Here is a 12610-nt window from a genome sequence, read left to right on the forward strand (position 1 = left end):
GTATTCATCCCCTTTGGCATTTTTCCTATTTTGTTGTCTTACAACCTGGAATAAAAATGGATTTTTTGGGGTTAGTATAATTTGATTTACACAACATGCCTACCACTTTGAAGATGCTAAATATTTTTTATTGTGAAACAAACAAGAAATCAGACAAAAAAACGTTAACATTGAGCGTGAGTAACTATTCCCCCCTTCCCCCTGGTCAATACTTTGTAGAGCCACCTTTTGCAGCAATTACGGTTGCAAGTCGCTTGGGGTATGTCTCTATAAGCTTGGCACATCTAGCCACTGGGATTTTTGCCCATTCTTCAAGGCAAAACTTCTCCAGCTCCTTGAAGTTGGATGGGTTCTGCTGGTGTATTGCAATCTTTAAGTCATACCACAGATTCTCAATTTGATTGAGGTCTGGGCTTTGACTAGGCCATTCCAATACATTTAAAATGTTTCCCCTTAAACCACTCTAGTGTTGCTTTAGCAGTATGCTTAGGGTCATTGTCCTGCTAGAAGGTGATCCTCAGTCCCAATCTCAAATCTCTGGAAGACTGAAACAGGTTTTCCTCAAGGATTTCCCTGTACTTAGCGCCATCCATCATTCCTTCAATTCTGACCAGTTTCCCAGTCCCTGCCGATGAAAAACATCCCCACAGCATGATGTTGCCACCACCATGCTTCACTGTGGGGATGGTGTTCTCGGGGTGATTAGAGGTGTTGGGTTTGCGCCAGACATAGCGTTATCCTTGATGGCCAAAAAGCTAAATTTTAGTCTCATCTGACCAGAGTACCTTCTTCCATATGTTTGGGGAGTCTCCCACATGCCTTTTGGCAAACAAGCAATGGCTTTTTCTGGCCAATCTTCTGTACAGCCCAGCTCTGTGGAGTGTATGGCTTAAAGTGGTCCTATGGACAGATACTCCATTCTCTGCAGTGAAGCTTTGCAGCTCCTTCAGGGTTATCTGTGGTCTCTTTGTTGCCTCTCTGATTAATGCCCTCCTTGCCTGGTCCGTGAGTTTTGGTGGGCGGCCCTCTCTTGGCAGGTTTGTTGTGATGCCATATTCTTTCCATTTAAAAAAAATGGAATTAATGGTGCTCCGTGGGATGTTCAAAGTTACTGATATTTTTTATAATCCAACCCTGATCTGTACTTCTCCACAACTTTGTCCCTGACCTCTTTGGAGAACTCATTGGTCTTCGTGGTGCCGCTTGCTTGGTGGTGCCCCTTGCTTAGTGGTGTTGCAGACTCTGGGGCCTTTCAGAACAGGTCTATATATACTGAGATCATGTGACACTTAAATAAAGTCCACTTGTGTGCAATCTAACTAGTTATGTGATTTCTGAAGGTAATTGGTTGCACCAGATCTTATTTAGGGGCTTCATAGCAAAGGGGGTGAATACATATTCACCCACCACTTGACAGTTTTCAATATTATTTTTTTTCATTTCACTTCACCAATTTTTATTATTTTGTGTATGTCCATTACATGAAATCCAAATCCAAATAAATTTAAATTACAGGTTGAAACGCAACAAAATAGTAAAAACACTAAGGGGGTGAATACTTTTGCAAGGCACTGTACATAAGCAGCGAGTGAGTTTCAAGTTTGGGGAAGATAATTTTCACCATAAAAATGCACCTTTATAATAAAAGCATTACATGATTAATCACATTTGCAGTCACTTTTGATAATGGTGTTTTCCGCTAATGGAACATTCGCGATTATAGCCTACTGCCATGTGCGCATTGCTGTGCTTATAATGTGAAGAAATAGCCTAATAGTTTATCAACATTTTAAGCTAACCGTTCTGATCTGTTGCATCAGCCACATTGCATATTTTTATGCTAGTGGTTGTATTTACTTGGGATCTATCGCATCCCACAATTGTCCCAGACTATGTTTGGAATATTTATTTTTCGTACAGAATAGGTTGACTTTTGTACTATGGGGGATTGTCGATTGACATAGGCTAGTGCTTCAGCTGTTCGTTAGGCCTACTCATCTTGTTGGCTGACGAAAAGTAAATATCTTCAATATGTAGCTCGGAATTGGATAAGGACGCGCGCAGTTACGTCCCCAATGTGTCTGTCTTCACTTGTAGCCTGTGAGAAAGACCTGATCACATAATGGAGAGTCATGTGAGTGAGAGATGCTTCGGGAACATGCAGCACTGAGGGAGAAGGGCACAACGCAGCATTCCGGGCCAAGGGCACTACGGCCACTGGCCGCAAAAGGCATGGATGTTTTTAGGGTGCATTACAGCCACACAAAGGGCATGATGTAGTGAAATTGGAGGCATTACCAAGTGCTTGTCAAATTGTTAATGATAGGCTGAGTGTGTACAGCACATAAAAAAAACGAAGCAGAGCTCATGCCTTTCAAGCGACCCTTTTCAAATCACTATTAGTCGCATCATGCAGCCTTACAATGTATTACAAATCAAAACATATAGCCCAAAGTTAGTAGAACAACTAAAGTTACATTGGTAACTCTAAATTAAGCATATATAAGTACCTATTTCTTTGTTAAGCGCTCAACACAGAATAGCCGCATGTGCGCACTCCCTCAAATCATTTGGAGAAAATATCCTTTCTATTTTATTCAGCTTTGTTCAATTGTATTCTTCATACTATAAAATAACATAAAACAATGCCATGGAATTCTAAGCAAATCTTGTCTACTAAATGAACTAGAGTAGCCCAAAGCTATTTGTCATAGCCAGATCAGGACCTAACATAAGGACAACTCAAGATATGCTATTCTGTTCTTCTGAAATAGACTACATGTTCTTCATATCATGCTTCTTTAAACCTGTCTAAAATAAATAATTGATTTATTGTGAAGGTGTAGGCTATATTACATGGAAAATGTAGACGTTCCAAAAGGTCTGCATCAATGGCTTATAGGCTATGTGTGAAAGCCAGGAAATGCTAAATGTGTTTATGTTAATAAACGGTCAATTACCGTGAGATCGACAGTTATTTGCTTGACAATAACCGGCTGACGAAATTTCATGAGTGCCACAGCCCTAGGTATAAGCGATTTAGTTGTGAAGCTTCAGCCATATTGCTTCCACAGATCTGCCAACATTGAACGGTTATAAGCAGTGAATTGCAGTCAACAAAACTCTTCCAATTTTGTCAGTTCAGTTAAATATACAAGTATGACGTCACTTGTCACTAGGGCTGTGACGGTCATAGAATTGTGGATGACGGTTATTGGTCAGCCAAATAACCATAGTCACCATAATAACCATTAAGACACACATTTTCTCCTCTCCTCCGCTCCTGACTGCTGGTGCTACTGTTGTAGGGAGGGGGGTGTCATCTAGACAACAGATGACTTGTTTGCTACAACACCGTGCTTGTTTTCAGCAAGGAGCAACAAAGTTTCATCACATTGTAGAGTCCATGTTATAGCAGAAATGGACTCATCCACACAAATGCCTGGCTGTCCCGTCTCTAGTCAGCTGTTCGTTCCACAATAAAAACATATTTTACTATCATTCTGGTCTTCATCCATAACCGTTAGTTACACAGTAATTATGCCAGCCCTACTTGTCACAGGGTGCTTCACATAAATGGCCGAGCCTTGAAGCCCATGAAAGTCAACCTACAGATGTCACGATTGTGTGGAGTGACGGACCAAGGCGCAGCGTGATTAAAGTTCCACATATTTATTCAAGCGAAACTTCCAAACAAAAAGAAACAAACAACGAACAGTGACAGAGGTGTAACATGCACTAACTCAAAACAAGATCCCACAAAACACAGTGGGGTAATAGCTGCCTAAATATGATCCCCAATCAGAGACGTCGCTAAACAGCAGCCTCTGATTGGGAACCATACCAAGCACACCAACATAGAAATAATGAACCTAGAACACCCCCTAGTCACGCCCTGACCTACTATACCATAGAGAACCAAGGGCTCTCTATGGTCAGGGCGTGACAACAGTAAGAGGTCAGGAGCAAAAATCACATTTAGGTCTTCCTTGACATCTTCTTGATATCGGCATAGCCCTCTCTTGCAATCTGTTTTTATTCAGCTATCATAATTCAACACTGCTACTGGTAATCCCCCTAACACTACAAATACTGGCCAGATGTAAACCTGCAAAGCCCAGATGAGATCAATTGAAGGGGAAGACAGAGCACATTAAATATAAAAAAATAAGATCAAAAGCAGAATAATTACAGTGCCTTGATTAATAGTGGATAAAAATCTGTCATCCCCCACAGCTGTTTGAGGGGGCTTTTACGTAATCTGGGCAACATTCAGCTGGACTCTGCTCCACAGAGGTTCTGACAGACTAAAATGGAGGTCATAGATCTCTCAAATCAATAATTTACCCACATTTGGAATGTTGTACTATGTTACCAATGTTCTGTTTGTTCCTATGTGTAGTCAGACAACCCTGAATTGTTTGCTGTAAACTTGAACTGTAACATAGTTATATTGATGATATAGCGTACAGTACCTCAAACAAAATTACACTTTTCAGATTAAAAAATAAATAAAAATACATTCATAAGCTTACCGTAAACATTTGAGCCATTTCGGATATCAAAAAAATACATAAGATAGTCAAAAATTTGAGTTGATTGAAATTTCTAAAAGAGACATATGCTAATGTCCAGCATTAGAAATGATTGGAATATCTGGATATGCATAAAATAATCTCAAGCATTTAGTTGATTGAACTATGGAGAACTGCTCACTAGTTCACATTTAATGACTAGGTCTAGCCCATATCTCCTACTAGAAAATATCAAGACTATATGCCAATAAATAACTCATAACTACACTTAGGATAATCATAAAGACATAAGGCAGAGCAATAAAACCTGAAGTATCATCCAGCAGCCTACAACCAAAGCATTCAAAAGAGGTAGAGGAAGAGCAGATGATAAAATAAAAGTGGAGAGAAGTAGAGGAGCATGGAGAGTTGGAATGAGAACGATTGGATGATGAGAATTGAATGAATGGAATGAGAATGAAATGAGATAGATAAGAGAAGGAGAAAAAGAGGAGAGAGATTTAACTAGAGTATGGTGGTGGGCAGGCTCACTCACAGGGTGCCGGCCATTCCCCCGAGATGGTCAGCTGAAGATGGATCATCTGATCCCAGCAATCTGAGTCCTCCCGATCCGCCAGCTTGGAGCTAGGTCCCACACACACACACACAGAATAACCCCCCTCCACACACGGACAGACAACCCCCTCAGCGTGACGTGACGAGGGTCTCAAATCCCTAGTCCACAAAAACAATAACCCTATAAGAGGAGGGTCTTAACCCCCAGTCCCCATAAACGCAAACACACACACGTTCAGCAAGAGGGACAAGTCCGCACACACACATACATCAAGCTAGGCTAGGGGCTGCTCAACAGCTGCAGTGTGACTGCACCCCGGTCACTTTCTTTCTGGAATTAAAGTGTATTCAGCTGGGCAAATTAGAGACAGAGTGAGAGAGTGACAGAGAGAGAGAGAGAGAGAGAGAGCGAGAGCGATAGAGAGGGAGGGATAGAGAGCGAGGGCGAGAGCGATAGAGAGGGAGGGATGGAGAGGTAGGGATAGAGAGCAAGAGCGATAGAGAGGGAGGGATAGAGAGCGAAAGCGATAGAGAGGGAGGGATAGAGAGCGAAAGTGATAGAGAGGGAGGGATAGAGAGCGAAAGCGATAGAGAGGGAGGGATAGAGAGCGAGAGCGATAGAGAGGGAGGGATAGAGAGCGAGAGAGATAGAGAGGGAGGGATAGAGAGCGAAAGCGATAGAGAGGGAGGGATAGAGAGCGAGAGCGATAGAGAGGGAGGGATAGAGAGCGAGAGCGATAGAGAGGGAGGGATAGAGAGCGAGAGCGATAGAGAGGGAGGGATAGAGAGCGAGAGAGATAGAGAGCGAGAGAGAGAGAGCGAGAGAGCGAGCAACTGGGCATCGGTCTGACATAAGTGCTGGCATCTTGTTCTGGGCTTATAGTTGCAGTGACTTATTTCCCCTGGTATCATGTGACCCCACTGCTATGGTGGCCCTTGTTTAATTTATGCCGTGAAGCACCTATTGACTAATCCCTAAACAATCCCTGGCTCAATAATTCAAACCTGACTCTGACTCTTGCTTCACGTGACCCAAGTTCAACAGCTCAGCTGTCTCTGCTGCTAGCTGTTGCCATGACTGGATTCTCATTCTCATATTTGCAGTATTAGTTACATTAAATTACATTTATTTTCTCATCTCAGACAAGTCTCTTAGCACAGGTTTTGAAGACATATACTAACAGAAATGGATAGGCCTAAATAAAACTACTTTATTCATGTACTGAACTTGAACTTGCATTGAACTTACAAGTTTATTAGAGACTGTTGTTACACAGAAATTCCCAAGGCAAATAAGAACCAATGCGCCAATGGAGAATGCCAACGTCCACTCTTACGCCAATGAAAGTCCCAACTTGCCAAAACAGTCATCAAAGCTGATGCTGTCAGACTGACTGAAGTAAGTGGATGACCCATGAGTTTAATAGCATCGTCATTGTATCAGCCATTGTGTTATTCCACAAAATAATAGACCCTGGATAGTTTTTCTGTTAGGGATAAAAACACATTTTTCTGCTTGAGATGGGGGCATTATCTTTACTGAGAAATGATGAGTGTGTTCTAAAAGAGCAGTGCTACACTCTTAGATAAAAAAGGTACAATCTAGAACCTAAAAGGGTTCTTCGCCTGTCCCAATACACTCAAAACAAATGAGGGGTTCAACAAGGGTTCTTCTAAGATCCTCAAAGTTAACTGAACTGAAAATGTTTAAGATCTCAATTTAAGGTAAGGTTTCTCCCTTGTATGATCTAAATTGATATTGTTTTATGATGATACCCTCCATCTTTCATATTTGTGCAAATGACTGTGTTGTTTGGCACTTCCTCCCTTTTAATATTCTTTCTAAAACAGAAAATGGACATAATTCAACGGATGTCAATCAACAAAGTGGTTAGAATATGTTGACGGCTATAGCTGCATTGGGTGCAGATGACTGAACTTCCACTTATTTCTGCAGGTATACTGATGAGGAGGCGCACAAAGGTATGTACAATTGGTATTGGTTTGTCGCATAATGTTATGCAGATCACATGTAGGCTATCATCCCATTTTTATTAATGGTTTCTCTCAGTGGTGGAAAAGTATCCAATTTTCATAATTGAATAAAAGTAAAGATACCTTAAAAGAAAATGAAAAAAAGTGAAAGTCACCCAGTAAAATACTACTTGAGTAAAAGTCGAAAAGTATTCGGTTTTAAAATGTACTTAAGTATCAAAAGTAAAAGTATAAATAATTTCACATTCCTTATATTAAGCAAACCAGAAAACATGATTTTCTAGTTTAAAAAAAATTATTTACGGATACCCAGGGGCACAGTTCAACACTCAAGACATAATTTACAAACAAAGCATTTGAGTTCAGTGAGTCTGCCAGATCAGAGGCAGTAGGGATGACCAGGGATGCGCTCTCGATAAATGCGTGAATTAGACAATTTTCCTGTCCTGCTAAGCATTCAAAATCTAACTTTTGGGTGTCAGAGAAAATGTAAGAAGTAAAAAGTACATTATCTTCTTTAGGAATGTAGTGGAGTGAAAAAGGAAACCACACACTGCTCTTGATAGTATCACTGACCTGCAAAAAGTTTGCTCAGATGTGCAAGTGCCTTTTGAATTCGGAATGTAGTGGAGTAAAAGTGTCAAAAATATTAATAGGAAAGTACAGATACCTCAAAAATCTACTTAAGTAGTATTTTTTACTTAAGTACTTTATACCACTGGTTCCTCTAAAACTTTACCGTCACAGCAGCCATCTTCCTCCTTCCTGACCTTTTCAATGAAGATCCCAGAGGTCTCTACATTATGGACAAGGTATGTGTATGAAAACTGTTGTCAAAAGTGAACAACGGTTTCATTCACATTTACCACAAAAACCATGGTATGAATACTGTCGTGTGCACGTTTTGTTAATCATCTGTATAATGATTATTTTTGTATTCATAGAATTCACCCTCCCTACATGGCTGATTAATATAATAACCTGTTCCATCACCATGCACTACAAAATCATTCTGGCTATGGATACCAAGGATATCAACACATTAACACGCCAGAAAATATACTGATTGAACTTGGCGCTCTGCTGAGGTTTACCTCATATTTAGATTTTTGACTTCTGCTTTGTCACTAATATCATAAAAAACACTGACAACTAAAATATAGTGTTATTGTTGTTATTGTTATGCTGATTAATAATGGGGGGGTAAAAAAAATGAATCCCAAAATGTTATTCGAGCAACCATTAAAGGGGGTTCTTTGAAGAACTGAGAGGTTCCCCCACAGTTTTAATTTGAAGAACCCCTAAACTCCTTTCATTTTAGAGTGTAGGAGAACCATTTTTGGATCCAGGTAGAACCCTTTTGCCATCTATGTAGAACCATTTTCACAGAGGACTCTACATGGAACCCTATGGGAAAATAGATGTAAAATGTGATTGGATTAGGATGGATTGCGTCATTATGGAAAAATGTATTTAAAGTGATACTTTATGACCCTGAATTATCATCATAGTCTGCATTCCTAGGGGAACAATTCTATACAACTATCTGCAGCTAAGTCTAAGCAATCCAGACTTTTGGTGGATAATAATACAGTGTATCCTAATGCGAACGAGTATTGGACTGTGTTGTAGATTAGAATGATGAATGGGAATGGTTATTTTAAATGATACACTCCGCCTTAATGCAGGATAATGCTATATATTCCTGTGACTATTCTTGCGCTTCTTCTTGGACTAGGTTTATCCCCGGAACTGTGTCATTCAATTGCTTATTAAATGAAGGAAAATCTTCCCTAATCCCTGGCTCTGTCTCCACTCTCCATCTGGGTTGTGTTTTGCTGCAGAGAGATGAGACACACTGGAAGGTGTGGACATGGGTATCATCATGAATCTACATCCATCAACAGATAAACTCTTGAAAAGCTGCCACCGTGGAACACAATGTAGGAGGGGCATCACTGTCAACTGGTATGTTTAATAACTACCATGGTTTTATATTAAGGTATATTTTTTGTAAAGATGCATCCTGCCTATGAAATACAACTAGACTCATCTGTTCCCCGAAAAAATGTATGACAAACAGGCATTAGTATAGTGGGCCCTATAGTCATATTAAAAAAAAGTAAAATGTAGAGTTCTAAAATCTGTGGAAAAAATATCTCAGCAAATACTGTCATGGTCATGCCAAGCTGGTTGCCTGATCCATCAGGATGGTTGAACTCAAGAGACCGATGAGAATATGTCTCAGTTACCATGAGCAGCCAAGAGGGGGAAGCAAATCTTTATAAGAATCATCAACTAAGCAACAGACTAGAATCACATGGATGTGGTGGAGTAATTTGATATCAATGCTTAGTAGCCTGGTAACTCATACTGAATTTAATTCCACTGCTCTATATATCGCTAGACTGCCATCATAGAAGTCCTTTTCTGCTGACGTCTAAGTGAGGAGTGTTGTACAAAACAAGTCATCAGCGATTGGATCGTCTCTAACCAATCAGAGTATCAACGCCAGTGACTACTTCCTAAACGCAGCTCTACCCACGTGTTCAGGCTCTGGCCCAACCCATCAGTTTCAGGGACCAATCAAAACAGTTTCAATGTGTTTGCATTTATGAGGAGTCATCGGGGAGGAGATCAAATTCAGACTCATCGTGGAGGAGAAACGTTAGTGGGTGTGGCGTTTGCCCGGAGCGATGTGGATGGGTAGCCAGGCAAAAGGTTTAGCGCCTCCATCTTTAGATTATCAATAATCCATAATAATCCATGATAGTAATTAAATGATATCCAAGCAAGTATGTTAAAGATATAGGCTTAACTTCTGAAATCCACAATGAAAAACAAACCAATATTCCCTACATTTTGAACACCATCAGTACAACATATATATATATATTTTTATTAATTTTTTTTATTTAACCTTTATTTAACTAGGCAAGTCAGTTAAAAACAAATTCATATTTACAATGACGGCCTACCCCAGCCAAACCCGGACGACGTGGGCCTCCCAATCATGGCAGGATGTGATACAGCCTGGATGCTCCTTCAAAAATACACAATCAAATGATTCCAGTACTTTGCTGAAACACACAACCATGCCCACCCTCCAGCCCTCATGCCTAGGGGCCGAAGATAAACCAACTGTCATTAAACAGAACCACTCTTATCTTTCACTATAATCTCTTTTCACCGTAGTCTTTATTTCCTGAGGGTTGTGTTCAAGTTACCCTCCTCCATCTCTCTCCCTCTCCTCTTCTGTGCTGACGGAGACTTCAAATTAACCACTAATCTGAAGCTGCTGGTGAAAGTTGCAGCACCACGCTCAAGGAAGGGCTAAAGGTCTTTCACAGGAGAGGGGGAAGGATTCACAGGGGACTGACTAGATGAGGCTGACTGACAGCACAATGAGTAGCAAGGTGGCTACAGTTTATAAATGGGCCGTGACCGATGTAACACTTCAGACTGAGTGGCATTCAATGATGGGAAAATATGAGGCTTTATTACAAAACGTGTCCTGACAGTCCACAGTACACAAAGCTAAACCTGTGTTTGGCTATGTAAAAAGAGGATTAAGGTAAAGTGACAGCACAAGAGGTTGGTTACACCTTAATTGGGGAAGACAGGCTCATGGTAATGGCTGGAGCGGAATTAGTGGAATGGTATCAAATAGAGGTCGACCGATTAATCGGAATAGCCGATTAATTAGGGCCGATTTCAAGTTTCATAATAATTGTAAATCGGTATTTGGACGATTTTTTTCATTTAAAAATAAATAAATAAACACACCTTTATTTAACTAGGCAAGTCAGTTAAGAACACACTCTTATTTTCAATGACGGCCTAGGAACGGTGGGTTAACTGCCTTGTTCAGGGGCAGAACGACAGATTTTTACCTTGTCAGCTCGGGGATTCAATCTTGCAACCTTACGGTTAACTAGTCCAACGCTGTAACCACCTTCTTTACATTGCACTCCACGAGGAGCCTGCCTGTTACGCGAATGCAGTAAGAAGCCAAGGTAAGTTGCTAGCTAGCATTAAACTTATCTTATAAAAAACAATCAATCAATCATAATCACTAGTTAACTACACATGGTTGATGATATTACTAGTTTATCTAGCCTGTCCTTGGTTGCATATAATCGCTTAGGTACACGTTGCTCCAACCATAAACATCAATGCCTTTCTTAAAATCAATACACAAGTATATACACTGCTCAAAAAAATAAAGGGAACACTTAAATAACACAATGTAACTCCAAGTCAATCACACTTCTGTGAAATCAAACTGTCCACTTAGGAAGCAACACTGATTGACAATAAATTTCACATGCTGTTGTGCAAATGGAATAGACAACAGGTGGAAATTATAGGCAATTAGCAAGACACCCCCAATAAAGAAGTGGTTCTGCAGGTGGGGACCACAGACCACTTCTCAGTTCCTATGCTTCCTGGCTGATGTTTTGGTCACTTTTGAATGCTGGCGGTGCTTTCACTCTAGTGGTAGCATGAGACGGAGTCTACAACCCACACAAGTGGCTCAGGTAGTGCAGCTCATCCAGGATGGCACATCAATGCGAGCTGTGTCAAGAAGGTGTGCTGTGTCTGTCAGCGTAGTGTCCAGAGCATGGAGGCACTACCAGGAGACAGGCCAGTACATCAGGAGACGTGGAGGAGGCCGTAGGAGGGCAACAACCCAGCAGCAGGACCGCTACCTCCGCCTTTGTGCAAGGAGGAGCAGGAGAAGCACTGCCAGAGCCCTGCAAAATGACCTCCAGCAGGCCACAAATGTGCATGTGTCTGCTCAAACGGTCAGAAACAGACTCCATGAGGGTGGTATGAGGGCCCGATGTCCACAGGTGGGGGTTGTGCTTACAGCCCAACACCGTGCAGGACGTTTGGCATTTGCCAGAGAACACCAAGATTGGCAAATTTGCCTCTGGCGCCCTGTGCTCTTCACAGATGAAAGCAGGTTCACACTGAGCACGTGACAGACGTGACAGAGTCTGGAGACGCCGTGGAGAACGTTCTGCTGCCTGCAACATCCTCCAGCATGACCGGTTTGGCGGTGGGTCAGTCATGGTGTAGGGTGGCATTTCTTTGGGGGGCCGCACAGCCCTCCATGTGCTCGCCAGAGGTAGCCTGACTGCCATTTGGTACCGAGATGAGATCCTCAGACCCCTTGTGAGACCATATGCTGGTGCGGTTGGCCCTGGGTTCCTCCTAATGCAAGACAATGCTAGACCTCATGTGGCTGGAGTGTGTCAGCAGTTCCTGCAAGAGGAAGGCATTGATGCTATGGACTGGCCCGCCCATTTCCCAGACCTGAATCCAATTGAGCACATCTGGGACATCATGTCTCGCTCCATCCACCAACGCCACGTTGCACCACAGACTGTCCAGGAGTTGGCGGATGCTTTAGTCCAGGTCTGGGAGGAGATCCCTCAGGAGACCATCCGCCACCTCATCAGGAGCATGCCCAGGCGTTGTAGGGAGGTCATACAGGCATGTGGAGGCCACACACACTA

The 12610-nt window shown here is 41.8% G+C and overlaps 1 protein-coding gene across 3 annotated transcripts in view; it reads right to left on the reverse strand.

Annotated features, from left to right (window-relative positions):
• esamb (endothelial cell adhesion molecule b) overlaps positions 1–12610 on the reverse strand; it is a 76051-nt gene that overhangs the window by 19579 nt on the left and 43862 nt on the right. Inside the window, exon 1 of one of the 3 annotated variants that reach the window (XM_029715358.1) lies at positions 5071–5519. The exons of the other annotated variants lie outside the window; for them this stretch is intronic. Within the exon in view, the coding sequence (XP_029571218.1) occupies positions 5071–5116 (46 nt within the window). The 5' untranslated portion in view covers positions 5117–5519. Of the gene's footprint in view, positions 1–5070; positions 5520–12610 lie in introns of those variants that run through there. 3 annotated transcript variants of the gene reach the window in all.

This window comes from Salmo trutta, chromosome 26 (assembly GCF_901001165.1).
Source record: "Salmo trutta chromosome 26, fSalTru1.1, whole genome shotgun sequence".
Taxonomy (NCBI): domain Eukaryota; kingdom Metazoa; phylum Chordata; class Actinopteri; order Salmoniformes; family Salmonidae; genus Salmo; species Salmo trutta.